The 16,009-nt window shown below is 41.3% G+C and overlaps 1 protein-coding gene across 2 annotated transcripts in view; it reads right to left on the bottom strand.

The window, feature by feature from the left end:
- LOC110983120 (MAM and LDL-receptor class A domain-containing protein 1-like) overlaps window positions 1–16,009 on the bottom strand; it is a 133,359-nt gene that overhangs the window by 62,556 nt on the left and 54,794 nt on the right. For both annotated transcript variants that reach the window (XM_087131058.1, XM_087131059.1), the window contains exons 63-81: window positions 15,402–15,530; window positions 13,669–13,799; window positions 12,916–13,033; window positions 12,158–12,292; window positions 11,507–11,757; window positions 10,462–10,552; window positions 9,764–9,901; window positions 9,062–9,262; window positions 8,536–8,688; window positions 8,102–8,242; window positions 7,460–7,588; window positions 6,608–6,738; window positions 6,286–6,415; window positions 5,081–5,230; window positions 4,179–4,426; window positions 3,370–3,460; window positions 2,662–2,799; window positions 1,723–1,979; window positions 728–1,225 (exon numbers count right to left, since the gene is read on the bottom strand). In XM_087131058.1, the coding sequence (XP_086987184.1) occupies window positions 728–1,225; window positions 1,723–1,979; window positions 2,662–2,799; window positions 3,370–3,460; window positions 4,179–4,426; window positions 5,081–5,230; window positions 6,286–6,415; window positions 6,608–6,738; window positions 7,460–7,588; window positions 8,102–8,242; window positions 8,536–8,688; window positions 9,062–9,262; window positions 9,764–9,901; window positions 10,462–10,552; window positions 11,507–11,757; window positions 12,158–12,292; window positions 12,916–13,033; window positions 13,669–13,799; window positions 15,402–15,530 (3,260 nt within the window). The remainder of the gene's footprint in view (window positions 1–727; window positions 1,226–1,722; window positions 1,980–2,661; window positions 2,800–3,369; window positions 3,461–4,178; window positions 4,427–5,080; window positions 5,231–6,285; window positions 6,416–6,607; window positions 6,739–7,459; window positions 7,589–8,101; window positions 8,243–8,535; window positions 8,689–9,061; window positions 9,263–9,763; window positions 9,902–10,461; window positions 10,553–11,506; window positions 11,758–12,157; window positions 12,293–12,915; window positions 13,034–13,668; window positions 13,800–15,401; window positions 15,531–16,009) is intronic.

Consider the following 16,009-nt stretch of genomic DNA (forward strand, 5'->3'; position numbering starts at 1 on the left):
CGAACAAAGATTGAGGGTCATCAAAAAAGGGTAGGTAGCAGTATAAAGGAAACAGCAGATATTTTTTGTTTAATTTTATTTTGCATTTAAGACATCTATGAACGTTATGTCAGACCTAAATTACGGCCATGATTGGTCAGACAACAACGGGGAAGGTTTATGGCCTGGTCTACGGCCAATCTAGAACTACTCACAGACTGTAGTATACTATTCCATGCAACACTAGTCCAACGGCAGCAGTATTTTCGGTCAAAACCCATCATTCTAAAATAATGTAAAGCAACCGTAGTCCTTCACAAAATTGGACTTAACAAATGCTGACCCCTGGATCCGTGAGACACTTCTTCCCACATTACTGCTGCATATTTTAACCACCAGACTTTTTATTTCAGCTGAATAACTTAAATCCCTGTCTGTTTAAACGTCATTCGGTCACAATATGAGCCACAATACGGATGTCAACCAGCACTACATGCAGAAATAGCCAGAATTTGTTTAAACTTTCTTGTTACAACACAGGACAGTCCTGTCTGTTTACATGTCAATCAGTGTAAAATGGATAAAAGGAGATTTTCAACATCCACGCATGGTGGCAATGCCTTAACAACAGCTTTGGAGAGTTGGAACACCCCAGGCTGAGTACAGGCCAATTATGCTGGTACCCCGGATATGTTTTGTGTATTGGTTACCTGGTGGTTGAATAGTCACAATTTTATTTTCATCTCACCTCAAACACAGAGTTTTCACTTTTGATGTCCACGATGGCGTTCTGCCAGTAGTTGCCCTGGTCACCCGTTTTACTCCAAACTAATGTCCAGTAGGCAGGGTTCAAGACTGTGGTCTCCAACCACACCTGCAAAGTCCCGATGTCCACACCATACATGTGGTACCAGAACGTCAGGCACATGTCCGTGTTGGCCGGGAGCGTCTCCGAGAAGAGGTAGGCAAAGTCGTCGACAACGCGGGGCGCGGAGGTCTCAATAAAAACATAGTAGCCGTAGATGTTGCCGAGGGTATGGTCGGTGGGCGGGCCCGTCTGGCTGCTGGCGGTGGCGCCGTTGTTGCGTGTCCAGTCGAACGTGTCCTGGTGGATGTTGGCAAACGTGCAGAAGTCGCTCTCAAAGTTGCAGGTGGCTGGGAGGGAGCAGGCTTGGTTGGAGAGGTCGATGTCGTCAAGGGCGATGTCGCCTTGGATACCGTTACCAGTGATGCCTTCAAAGACAACCTACAAGCAAAAAAAACATGTGTAAAGTGCTGAAGCAAAACATTAAAATGACTGAAATGCTTAAGTCTTTAGCATAACTTTACATAAAAAAGTCTGCACAAAATAAGTAACTTTTATTATCTTTTCACTTGCAACATAACATTCCAAACCCCAATAAATTGAAAGAGTGACACAAAATTATGGATAATAAACGTTTCTTCAAAAATCAGAGATGATCTCCAAATTTTATTTTTCACGTAGTATCGTCATTCCCCTGGAACAAAAAAACAGCCTATAACAGGTTCAGTCCAAATAAATTAAACCACGAGTGAACAATGTGTCTGTCACACCAAAACTGACACGTACCATAGTGTACGCAAAGATCATGAAAAATCTGCAGCATAGTGGGTCAACCAAAAGCATCGTCTTCACGACTTTGTAGTGCTACTCGTATGAATCATATATGTCATCATCTCATACAATGATATTTGAAGAACAAATGATGGAATCTTTAATACCCGGTAAGGATAACTCGTCTGTACAGTGACCTCCGCGATTCTCCACAAGTTATACCCGCTGGTGCTCCGCGACCACACGCTTGATCCCCGGTTCCCGTTAACCTCTATGTAGACGTTGAACTGGCCCAGATCGCTACCGACCATGTAGTACCAGAATCTCATGCAGGTTCCCATGGTAGCTGGGTATTCTTGGGAGATGATACGAGCGACATCACCCAACTGACGGGGTGCAGAGGCCTCAATGTAAATGTAATGTCCTGAACAAAATTTTTAAAAAAGGAATGGGTGTTGGTACAGCTGTACTTTTCACAGCAGATTCCAATGAGAGAATGTGAAATACTTTAAACCTTGATCAGATCTGCATAATCATAGTTGTTTTAATACCAGATCTCACAAAGAGAGTTTTTCGTGCAACATTGTCAGCAATTTTGTTTACGTTTGAATCAGAATGAGAAATTATTTAAAAAAACAGCTCAACTGAGATCGTTAGAGTGTGATCGTGCTGCAACTGTATACGGTAAAAAAAATATTTACTACTGATCAAAGTACGGTCTGTTGTAACAAGTCTCTGAATTGAATGGCTCCAGTTGAGTTTGTTGCTTGTGGTGACTCAAGTCAAATCAAACACTGGTGAAAACATGTAATATAGTTTAAAACCGGTAAGACCAAAGTTAACATCAGTTATTTAATACTGACTAGTTAACACCAGTTAGTTAAGACCACTTTGTTCATACTAGTTTAATAGTCAATACTGGCTAGTTAAAACTGGTTGGATTAATACCAGTCAGGATTCATCGTTGTCCAAATTGTAGCTGAAGTCAGACTCAAGTTTAGCAATGGTCAAGTCAGAGACTTGGGACATTATAGCTCTGGCTACCAGTTAACTGAAACCATTCCAAACCCCCCTCCTCATTGAGAGCTGTATAGGATCTGCCCTACCTTGAGGGGACTGGTAGGTGTGGTCATTGGGTGGGCCCGTCCCCGACGTCCCAGTCGCGCCCGATGCCAGCAGCCAATCAAAGTCATCCGTTGTGTCTTGGGCGTAGCCACACATCCCGTGCTCGAAGTCACAGAGGACTGGATACAAAAAGAAGGGATCGACGGACAGAAAGACAAAAAACACATGAAAACATGAAAGACAAAATGGTAATTTGGAAACAGTGCATTCCGTGTTTTATTACAAAAATATTTCTTTAATGCATGCAGATAGATACTTGGAAATCTACTCAAGTTCTGAGCAAGTAAAACTAATGCTTGGACCACAGGGTGTTTCTTCAATTGTTTAAAAGTAAAGTTTCACATTTCTCCAGTTCAGGCGCCTCACTCTCCAGTCCATTCGTCAAGAAACTATACCGAACAAAAATCCCTGTAATTCAACACTATACCATCAGAAGGACAGAGCAGGATCGAAATGCCATGTAAGCAGATTTATCTGTTTTTTGTTGTTTTTGAACAAGTTTCTCATGACGTAAACAATATTTCTGCATGTGTGTCATATGCCCTGTGTGTAATGACTGGAAAAAACTAACATCATTACGCATGATTTTCTCAAAATCCACACCCAGAATATGTGAGCAGTGGACAAACTTGCCATTCATAAATATGAATAACAACAATCTATGTGTCCGAATTTCTCTTTCTCCTTACCGAGGCTTGGACATTGCCCGTTGTAAACCACAATGTCATCCAATGAAGTATCTCCTTCATAAAATTGGCCAACAACTCCCTCAAATACAACCTGAAATACAACAAATTAGAAAAGAAATCAATCAATTAATGTACCAGATCAAAACATGCGTAAAAATGGCCTACAAGATTACAAAAGAAGAAGAAAACTGGCAAAACAAACACTTTATTGTCACTAATTCAACTTGAAACTGATCAGGTGTGCGGCATGTCATACGGACTTCCTGAATTGAATTCAGTCTAAAACTGGAAACATTTCTCCTTGTACCCATTCCGTTCCTCCAATGTAACTGCTAATTTTTTTTTTCCTGGGCCAAGCATGGACCTTATTCAAGTGGAAGCCATTTGCAATCTAATTCCTGGAACCTGTCTTATAAACTGTTAACTGTCAATTAGGATGGTGCCAGACTTTTTTATGATTGCCCATGCATTCCCAGCCTCCTTCCCATTTTTATTTCTTTCTCCAATCTTGCTTAAAACACTAAGTCTTTGTATGTTTATTCACAAGTTTGAAATTAGTCATCAGAATGGAGAGGTGCAATTTTGCCATGAAATCTGATTAGAATAATTTAATTGAAACTGTTAACTTATTAACCCCACTTTCAGTTTCAAAATGGATGACTAACACATAGTCTGTTGCAGAGGCTTTGTGTGGCAGCCATCTTACAGGGCAGCTCTATTGTTCCACAGGGAAACCTGCTTTGTGCATATGGAACAAAAGTTGTGCTCTAAAAGATGGCAGTCATGCAATTCCTCTATTGTGGACTTACGGTGAATGACCCATCCATAAAGACCTGTCCATAGTTCCACACAGGACCCTGGTCACCGAGTCTTGTCCACTCCAGGACATCCTGCCCGTTCTCTCGCCGGTAGATGTTCAGAGCGTTGATGCTGGGCCCGTACATATGATACCAGAAACTCACGCACTTCCCAACACTTCCGGATACCATGGCGGTGGAGACTAGCTGGGCCCGGTCACCATTTACCTGAGGGGAGGCCTCAATGTAAATATACCAACCTGTGAGTGAGGTAAAGAAAGTTTCACAACTGTCACATTTTGTTACAAGATCCAAATTGGACACATCCCATAAACTGAGGTTTTAGGCCATTTTTCCCATCATATTTACTTAAGTTGGCATTGTAAGAGGAAACTGGAGGTGTGTGTTGTGATAAAACAATCAGTTTGGCACCTTGGTGTAAGCAAAAATCACGAGGGAAAAGGGTTGAAGATTCCTGGTTGATAATCGCTTAATTTGACTACAGCATGCGAAAAAGTCATCTGTTCTGTCGTCAGACGGACAGATGACCTCTAGTTTTTTTTTTTTTTTTTTGCTTCTTCCCCCTCTTCTGCCCAAGTCCTTAAGGATTGGGTAAGATTCTTTCAAAGGCCGTCAACTCATTCGTAGTTCTGGCAACTTGTGACTCCATTTTATTCCTAAGGAGACCATAGTAGGCTACATAAAGAAATTTTAATATGTTCCCCCTCCCCCCCAAAAATGGTCTGAATGAAAATAAGTAGTAACAGTGACATTTATCATAGAAATATCAAACAAATGACCCTCAAGAGTCAAGATTTGCGCCATCTGGCAAGATTTTAAAGATTTACCTCAGATTTTTGAAACAAATAATTGACCTTTCATAAGCAGACACTACGAGCTTATTGTAAGCCTACCGTAGACACTCTGTGTGGTGTGATCAAACTGTGGTCCGGTGTTGACTGAGGCCGTGCTGCCTTGAAGTCTCGTCCAGTCAAAGTCGTCGCTTGTCTCCTGGGTCCAACTGCAGAGGCTGACCTCAAAGTCACAGTCATAAGCACTAGGGGCTGCCGGAGACAGAAAATTTTTGAATACTAATTATCTTGCGGACAGAATTTAGAAATCTGTGGTGCTGTTGAATCTTAGATCTTCTCTTGAGCCATTTTTTGCAAGTTTCAATAAGAAGGGTTAAAATCAAGCACTCTATTTTGAAGTTTCGCTCAGTGTGGCATTCTGGTGATAACGAATGTTACGTGAGAATATTCTTCCATACGCCTTGAACTAAAAAGTGGCTCTAACAACTTGTTTCGACAGCAATGACTAGACGAAGGTTTGTGGTAAACCATAAAGTACTGTTAGACCTAACCCTTAGGACAATATGCTTTGTTGGTCGGCAATATCCTTACAACAGACAGAGCACACCATCCAAATCGTCGAGTTCACTTGTTATCTTGAGAATCGCACTCTTTCTTTAAAGAGACTTCAAATGTGCTATGGCAAACCTCCCTCCTATATTAACCATTCATAAATACCTCAGTTTCCCTATTCAACAACGTACAACTTGAACGTGTATTAACATTTGATAATGCTGCTATGTGATAAGGTCCGCTGAGTAAATCACACGCTGGCACCTGGATACAAGACAATTTAATTGATTCTGATTGGTCAAGAGTCTACGTGCACGAGGCTTGTCATGTGTGTGCCAGGACCACATAAGGATATTCTGTTGAACAACTTGCACTAGGAATATACCATAAAATGGACAGGGGTGTTTGGGAAAATGAAATTGAAATTCTAGAACAAAATTGGTAGAAATCCATCATATATTGACTTCTTGTGACTCTGAACTGAACTGTCTTCTGAACTTTGACTTTTGAATGGGAATAAATATGTGCTTGGCCAGTCATAAACTAATGCCTGAGCCTTAAACGCATGTTTAACCGGCCAAGTGCATATTTGTTCATTTATGGAAACCGTTCTTTAAGTCATGCAACTTCGTTGATCGTACTTACAATACAAAGCTACAAAAAGTTTAACAGATTTCAACATCAGTAACTTTTGATGCTGACGTGGTGTAATGATTAGCTGCCCAACAAACAAGCAGACAAACAGACAGGCCTACCATGTGTTGGTAATGGTGTTGTCGGAGGGGCTGGTGTAGCGATGCCTACACAAGCTGTAGATTCAATGTCAACGTCGTCCAAGGCAATGTCTCCTTTGTAGCCAGATGTATAAATGGCCTCAAAAAGCACCTGAGAAATTCACATCCAATACACCTCATTCACAGGGAAGCCACGTTTGATCTTGTTTCCTAAATTTAATGTATTCAATGTAATCTGTCAAATAGGTTGGTGCCAGACTAAAAAAAAAAAAATTGCTGAATCTTTTAAGGAACTAGTGAAATGATTGAAGGTGAAACCAGACTGTGAGCCCAGTTCACCGACCTGATATTCCACGGCGCTTGTCAGGACAGCCTGTCCATGCAGCCACACATTTCCTTGGTTTCCCGACTTCGACCATATCTGCGTCTGCACCAAGTTCTTGTCCTTCGTGTAAACATTGAGATCGCCAATAGCTACACGAGAATAAAAGAGTGTGTGGTTGAGACTGGGAAAACATTTGCTAAAATCGTGGACGACAAATTATTACTTTAAAATTTACTATCCAGAGTAAACTCCCGGGTCACCAAGCCTGATACAGTGATATTAATTTGACTGTACAGGCTTGAATCAATTACAAAAATCCAAGCGTCAAGTTATTAATAACTCCAGTCCTGATGAATCCATACTTACACAGGGATGAACACTGACAAAGGAATGCATCTGTCACAGTTTACTGATTTAACTTTGATGACCTGTAATGGTCTTGTCAATCAATCAAATATTTTTTGAGCCACTACGGTTCATCAGGCCAAGGCTTATGTCCAGTTTCCTTCGCATGAAATTTGATAGAGAATGTTTCTCTTCCCTGCAGATGGGATATCAGTCCATCACAGGTTGCTCCAAAACTAACTGTCTCTACCCAGTTAAGTTTCTGGGTGGGCAGAGACAAGTTGGGGTAAAGTGGCTTGCCCAAAGACACAACCTAATGTAGGAACAGCTGCTGGGTTTTTACGTGATACCCTCTGCTTATGAGCCACAAATTTGACCACTGAGCCATAATTCTCCAACAGGCTTGGAGAACACAAGAATGCAACGCTGGTCAACTTGGACAGCTTGATGGTAGCTTGCAATGACTGTTATCTGCTCATCATGACCCTCCCCTCTGAGCTGCAAAAAAGCGAGACAATTACTTACTGCTGCCATACATGTGGTACCAGAAGGATAGACAGGATTGGTTACTGGCAGGCATGTGCTGGCTGACAAGAATGGCGTTGTCGCCCTGAGCCAAAGACGACACTGAGGCCTCGAAATAAATGTAGAAGCCTGAAGGATGCAGAAATTTCTCAGTTTAGACATTTTGCTTTAATTTCCTCTGAAGACTATGCTGTGAAATTTGTCGAAGAGGAGATCTTGCTGTCAACATGCTGTGACTTTAAACCGATTTATTCATAAACAAAAGGAGTCATCAAAGAATTGAAGCCACTTCGCGTAACTGTTATTATTGTCAGAGTTTGTTTTGTAATCTAGCGTAGGATCCTTGTCAGTAAATAGGAGTAGCACCCAATGTCTTTCCATTGTCAGATTTTGTAGTGCTGTCCAAACTGGTACCTGAGCGAGGAGCGGCACCCCTTATCTTACCATTGTCAGAGTTTGTAAGGCGGCACCCTAATCATACATTGTCAGAGTTTGTAATGAGGTCCACACTAGGATCCAGGTCAGTGCTAGGAGTGGCACCCCTTATCTTACCATTCTCAGAGTTTGTAAGGTGGCACCCTCATCATTCATTGTCAGAGTTTATAATGAGGTCCATGCTAGGAGTGGCACCCCTTATCTTACCATTGTCAGAGTTGGTAGTGTGGTCCACGCCAGGGCCCGTGTCAACACTAGGAGTGGCACCCTTCCTCCTCAGCCAATCCCAGTCGTCATTGACAATGTCTTGTGACCAGCCACAGGTGTCCAGCTCAAAGTCACAGAAACCTGGGAAGGAGAAATGGAGACAAGTTTTATTTTTTCGTTGGCTTTTAAGTAAAGCTCCAGATGGACAAGTCCACATGGACAGGACGTATACCTAAGTCCCGTGCCTCTTCAACCACCAGGTAACCAATACACAAAACATATCCGGGGTACCAGTATAATCGGTCAGTACTCAGCCTGGGATGTTCCGATGTAGAAAAATACTCCACGTTCGAGAACAAGTCCATGCGAGGTATCAAACGTGGTAATGACGCCTCCTGGGATTTGTCTGCGGTTAATGCGCAGACTGTACATACCAGGCCTGTTGCATGCTCCGGTTGTCAGCATCAGGTCATCCACGGCGATATCTCCATTGTAGTTTCTTCCCTTTGTTCCTTCCAGGATGATCTGGTATCGGTGGGCAGCGCGGAACGTGATCTGGGTGAAACGCCACTCGTTGTACTGCCCTCCTAATATGGTTTAAGAAAAACCTTGAAAATACGGGCAATTCACAACAGTGCGCCTCCAAGAGTTTGCAACGCGTTGGCCAATCACAATGCGCCAAAATTTGTCGACCCTTTCCAAACATTCATTGGGTCGACAAATTTCGTGCATTGTGATTGGCCAACGGGTTGCAAACTCTTGGAGGCACACTATTGTGAAATGCCCGTATTGACTCCAAGTTTACCCATTTATCATGTTTGACGCTTTGATAATTTGATGTTTATGAAGCAGAATACAGACTTACAACAAAACAGAGTGGAACTCTCCATCCCAGCAGCCGATTTCACAGTTGAAGTTGAAATTTGAGAAAAAAACCAAAAAAAAAGTGTTTTGACAGACCTGATATTTCAAAGAGTGGACCGGTCTCAACCTGGGTGACCGTGTCAAAGCCAAACACCTTCAGCGATCCGATACCATCGCCATACATGTGATACCACATGTGGAGACACTCCCCATTGGTGTCATCAAAAACAGGGCTGAGCAGACGAGCGATCTGGCCGGTAACGATTGGGCTGGAAGTCTCAATATAAGCAAAAAAACCTAAAAGCAAGAAAACCATGAAAATCAAGTCGAGGTTTTCCCTCAAAACGTTTAACTACGTACATAATCTTAAGGGTTTCGGCAGATAAAAGGACGCATTATGAGAAGCAATTCATATTTAACTCACTAATGTGAGTGATGATTTGCGAGCAAGACTAAGTCTAACCCATGGTTTCATTTGGACCAAAAAATACCTAGCTTTGTTTAAAATGACATGATACCATGGTCACTTTTCCTACTGTTGCAACATTTGCCTGTCAGTGACCTTGTCTCACAGTTTCAAAAGGGCAATTATGTGTCAAGAAATGACACACAAATCTTGAACAAACGACCACCAAAGGTCAGCATGTGTAGCGTTCGTCAAGGTAAGAGTAGTTGTGGTGGCTTGTTGTTTCAAAAGTTTGTAGTGTTACCGGGAATTGGTGATGCACCCGGGACAAGTTCATGGAGGAATAATGCCGTCTGAGAATGGTTAATAACAGCAGTGTTTCTGGGACCAACCTTGAGTCGTTCCTGTGGTGTGGTCAGTAGTCGGTCCAGTCCCGCTGCTGGGGGTGCCACCATAGCTCCGCGTCCAATCAAAGTTGTCCGTCTGATCTTGGGTCCAGCCACAGAAGTCAAACTCAAAATCGCAAAGAGCTGCAGGGAATGTAACAGGTTAGACATCAATTGTTAGATTCACTGAAATAACTATGCATTCAAAAACCTCTCCCTTTCAGTAACCTTTCTACATGAAAGCAAATGCCAATAATTGCATGGTATTCCATTAATTGCTTTTAATTGTTGTTCCTTGTGAAGCAGGAGACTTTGGCATGATGCCCTATATAAAAACTGTGTAATAATTATTACTTCATAGTGCTCATCAAAAGTTAAAACAAAACAGTTATCGAAACCTCAAGTCTAGATCAAGATAAAACTCAACAGCAACTGAAGAACTCTGTAAAAATCTTACAGAGTTCTTCATTTGCTGAATCATACCCAGAGAATCAGCTCGAAACCTGAAAAACAGAAAAAATTCTACACAACAGCAACATGCATTTTTATTAAAATTGTGTAAAAGTTACAAAGTGAAAGTAAAAATCTGTTCAAATAATATTCAAAAGTATTTTTAGTGCAAACTGAGTCAAATCTGTTCAAAGAATCGAATGAGAAAATCTGTGATCTAGATTGTAAACATCTTTCCCACATTTCCAACTCACTTGATGCTGGACAAGGTCCTGCTTCCAGGAAGATGTCGTCCAGAGCAATGTCGGCTTGATTTTCAGGACCGCGGAATGCTTCAAAGATGACCTGAGGGGAAAAGAAACATAGTCCTTCTGTGAGCTTCTGGTGACAAAAGTGTTGTGACATTTTAAAGAACAGCTAGTAATCGTCTGATGACCTCAGTTTACACATTCCGATACATGACTTTTGGGGGAGGGTGACTTTTTTGGGGGGATGATTAAAGAGTTTTTTATAAGATTACATATTGTGGTACTATCCACTCCAAGCGGAACAAAAGGGACCGTGGTTTTTTAGTACTCACAGCACAGATGCGTTTATAATGGAGATCACTGTTGCATTTGATGCATAGCACGCTGAGTACGCAGACCGAATTTATTCCTTAATGTATGGTCTCTGCTTACATGCAGAACACATGCAGGAACCAACTTGGAAAACATGCTACCATCTGTCTTTCTTTTGCCACTTGGGGGTGCACTTCAACTCAGGGCAGACAAACACGAGGAAATATCATTCTTCTTTATATCATCATTCTTAATAATTTAAATCTCTGATCTTGCGTCCATTTGTTATTCGTGCCATTTTTGTCTTGTGTGAGAACATTTCATTTACTGAAGTTCTCGGACTCGAAACAGGCTCAGATTCACGTGCGGTAGTCTTTAACTCTGCAACACTTCAGAGTATGATGTATGGTACAGTGTGTTGTTTAAAGGTTGATGGATCTGGGGTGGCCTATTTCATGATGGGACTTCTGAGTCGTATTATAGCATTTTTGAAGCAACTTGACCCTCGAGAAGCGCTGGCATCGGACAATAGAGAAAATATGCTCAATAAAGAAGAGATGTGGCTAAATCGAAGCAAAAAAGGTCCGGCGGGTGTTGCATGCTTTTCATTCTAGTCTAAGACAATTAAAGTTTAGGGAATACATGTACACATCTAAGATGCAAAGTTTAGCTCTGCGTACTCAAAGATAATCATCTCACAAAATTTAAAAAGGTTTGTGTCAAGGAATAAGTCTCTTACCGACCAGGCATCGTCAGAGGCGATGCTCTTCTGACCTTTGAACCATTGGTTCCCCTGGGTACCGTACTTTGTGAAGATCAAAGTGTCCAAGTTGTTACTGCGGAGGTAGACATTCAGACGGTCCACGTGGCGGCCGTACATGTTGTACCAGAAGGTCAAGCAGCGAGACTTGCTGGGATTCTGCCTCGGGGACATGATACGTGCCTTGTCTCCTTGGACACTATTGGAGGCCTCAATGTAGATATACCAGCCTGAGATCAAATCACGCAAAGCAATGTAACCAGATCAAATCTCATCAAATCAGATCTGATCCGATTAAATAAAATCAAATTGAATTAGATCAGAAGAGATCAGATCAAGATCAAAATCAAGACCAAAATCAACACCAGAAAGAAACATTTAAACAAAATCACAATCAAAATCACATTCTTTCATTCTGTAGAATTAATTAAGAATTCTGATCATATTCCACTCAAAATTAAGTCTATTTTCATAGAAATGCAAACTTACACTACAAAACAAACACCTCAGTTTCCTCTAACGTAAACTAAAACAAAATAACAGGAAAAAATGGGACTAGCAACCTCATTTTGTGCAGTTTATAATAAGTTATTGTGCTCATAAACATTAATTTTGTGAGTATTTTCCAACCTGATCCTGTAGTGTGGTCCTGGTCGGGCCCAGTATGCGTACTACCTGTGCTGCCTCTCAGCCTCGTCCAATCAAAATTGTCGTCTTGGAGCTGGGTGTAGTTACACAAGTCCATCTCAAATGTGCAGTCCATGGCTGGAAGTACATGTAACATCGTGGATTTGTAATTGAAATTTAGAAATTTATTAGATTAACATAAATGTCGATGTATGTAACGTAAGACTTGAGGATGGATGATATTCAAATATTGGAGCTCCTAACTTATGGATTAATTATTTCAAGACTGCTTGCATTTCAAACCACAATGAATTCTGCTCAATAAGGCACTGAGATTTTCTCAGCTGCTGATATCCTTTCCTAAAACGTACAAAGTGTATTGGACAGAGAGGATGTGCTGATGAACACCCAATCTGAGTTGCACCAGAAACTTTGGAGAATTTGTGTCCATCTCAGCCAAATTCATAATGGAGCAGTACTGCATTAAATCCAACCGATTCACGCTTTTCAAACAGAATTGTTGCTCAAAATATGAGGGATCTTGACAACTGCCACAAAAGATGATTGTGTTCTTTTTTCCCAGAAAAACAAAAACTCCTGACCCTATGTTTCTGAGATATAAACCTTAACGTCTTTCATCTGCTCTAACATATAATAGTTACAGAACTTATAGTTAACTGATGGCAAGATTTTCAAGCCATTGTACCCCTGTAAAATATCTCTAAAATCAAGAGACAAGCAGACAGGGCGGACGCACTTACATGGAGCAGCTGGTGTGCTCCCAGGGACGCCAGCATAGCAGGAGACCGGTTCAATGTCCAAGTCATCCAGCGCGATGTCACCAACGACGTCACTGGCGTAGGTTGCCTCAAAAACAATCTGCCGGGAAAGAAGCGACATGAAAATACACCGGTTCAATTTTTGAGTACAACCAATGAGGCTTTTAGACAATATCCCACAGAAAAACTATGGTACAATTCGAATTGAATGTACTCTAAAACCATGAACTGATAGTTACTGAAGCCTTGTAATTCAAGGAATCAGGAATGATAAAATTATTTGAAAAAAATTGTCAAAAATGTTGATATATGTACACAAGCCTTCTAGTTGGAGTTATCTACCTTGAGTAGGAGCAACTCCTCATCGGTTGAAAGAGCCACGTTGGTGGGGAGGGTTCATTTTGTTGGTAGCATGCAACATTAACACATACATTTCTGAGTCGTTTGTGAACCAGCAAAGAGAAGTGCCCACCAAAGGGTCTATTGCTAGGAATATTGCGCCCTCTCTTGGTCAAGCTCAGGGCTCATATTGAGACGTGGTAAATTCCTTCCCGAAAAGCAGACTGATATGTGGTAATGCTGGCATGCTTTTGTTATGAAAAAGGCATTTCAACATTACCATATAAAAACACAATTCGTGAAAATTATTTTCGGCAAGTTTTCCGCTTTTTGAAGGTGATTCATTACAATGTTTGCTATAAGCAAACACATCAACTTTTCAATGTATTCCCTCACCTGGAAATCAGTGGTACTCATGAGATCCACCTGGCCCTGTTGCCACACGTCACCCTGGTCTCCAGTCAGACTCCACTTTCGGGTCGTCTGACCAGCATTGTCGAGGAAGTGGACATTCAGGTTACCCACGCCTTCAACAGGAAACGAATCATGGAGTGCATATAGTTTTTCCAAGGTCTTTTGGGGGAGTAGGGTCCAATGAGAAGTTTTGTCACCATTTTAGTAAACTTTACTGACATTAGAAAACAGTCTGATGTGGGATTGTATATTCTCTGCACAGTTTATTGTAAGATATTAAGATAGCGAGATGTGGATAACACTGCATTGTACCGATGCTTCAAAGAAAATCCTTACCATAGAAATTTGCAATTTTGGCCAATGGGTTAAAGACAAAACATTTGCAAAATACTCCCTGAGTGCCTCTACAGTACATGCTCATCTGTGCCAAAAGCTTCCTTTGGTTCCCAACGATGATTCTGCTCAACCCAACACAGTGGGGCGAGTCATTTTGCTGAAAATGACTCAGTGGCTAAATCCTTGTGACCATCCCAAGACCCAACAAGACCATCTCAAGGCCCCCTACGACCACCACAAGACCCCACACAAGACAAGACAAGACCCAGCTAGACCCAACAAGACCATCTCAAGACCAACCAACTCAAGACCCAACAAAACCATTACAAGATCCAGCAAGACCAACAGAAGACCTTCCTCTGAATTCAAGTCACAAGGTATCCAAATGAACTCCTTGATCCCTTTTCATACTGTTACTTTTGTCTGATCTGGTGACTGGTCTTGTGCCTGGTTTTGCGATGGTCAGAACTGCAACACTACTTCATCAATTATGATTAAGCTGTAGCTGTTTTTTTTTCACTGCTGATCTTTACCAAAGTTTCACAAGAATTTAACAGAATCTGACAGAGAACAGATTTAAACCTTTTTACCATGGAACCTACCAGAGTCCAGGAACTAAGCAAAACCATTGGATCCTGCTGGACCCAGCAGGTTTAAGGCTAAGGATTCTTTTTAAAACACCATAGTCACCAAAGGTCGTCAACTTTACCTGCTGGTCCCTGACTGTTTTTTGCAACCTTCCCTCTGAACTCCAAAGACTGAAAATTTACTCCACTGGATTGCAGAGTCAACCCCTCCGACCGAAACTAGGTACCAGATGAATTTTGAGGTAATTTCTTCACTCCAGTTGACTAAATTTTACTAGCGTTTCAACTTTCCGAACTATTTTAACCTACATTTCTCGTGAGTTTCACTCAAAAACGTCTAGTCCTTTGTTTCACTGTTTTGGATCAAGACAGTTGCTCTCAAATGACAACTCAATTGGATAATAATAATGGAACTTGGCAAGCACAGAATTCACTTTAGAAAAACTTCAAACACTGACTTCTTCCAAAGGAAACCAAATAACATTTTTGACCCACCATCCCCAAACCAGTCTGAAGTTGGTATTTGTGATGTTGGACAATTCCACTCCTTCGGCTTTTTTTTACACTTTAAAGTGATCCATGTTAAATTGAAATTCTGTCTGCAGTAAGCTTCTTATGGGTAGTGATAGCTGTAAAACTGAAAATCTGAAGAGTGGAAGTCCCACTATTTTAGGGTTATGAAGTTACCTACTTCACCCTGGTTTTGGGGTGGTGGATCACATCTGAGTTCCATCTTAAAAAAACTTCTTACATGCCTAAATATCTCAGGAATAAGAAGAAACTGATCATCACCTCTGCCGTACATGTGATACCAAAAGTATAAACAGCCCTCGTTGGTCGCAGGTAAGTGCTCGCTCACCAGCCAGGCATTATCACCAAAGAACAGACCCGAAGTCGACATTTCAGTGAATACGTAGTAACCTGAATGAATGAATTGTGAGAAGAGCTTGAAAGGCAAAATTATCATCCCTTTGGTAGTCAGCAGAGGCTGACACGGAGTTTGCAGAAAGTTCTCCCGTGGTTGGCACAGCTTTGAATAGAAAATGCATACATGACACATTGGTATTCCAAGTTGGAACAAGTAAACAGATCTCAAACCTTTGTCGCAACCGAAATAATTTCATTCGCCTAAAAGTAAACTAGTGAACTTCACGTACAAGCCTGGATAAACATGGGCAGTGATGAACCTTACAATTCATGTGATTAGTTAGTCAAATCTCACATTTCCAGTTTATTTTTTTGAGACAACTTATGCCACCAAAAATAAAAAGTACGACATGCAATCAATCATACAAACAGTGTTGTACTTTCATGGAAAGTGCCTAAAACGCATTGCACAACTTATACAGTACCATTGGCATTTATTGAAGAACCTTTGTTGATAACTATATCATTGATAC

The sequence above is a fragment of the Acanthaster planci genome, linkage group LG21, assembly GCF_054643075.1.
Source record: "Acanthaster planci isolate LZ-2023a linkage group LG21, COTS_SCS, whole genome shotgun sequence".
In the NCBI taxonomy this organism is placed as follows: Eukaryota; Metazoa; Echinodermata; class Asteroidea; order Valvatida; family Acanthasteridae; genus Acanthaster; species Acanthaster planci.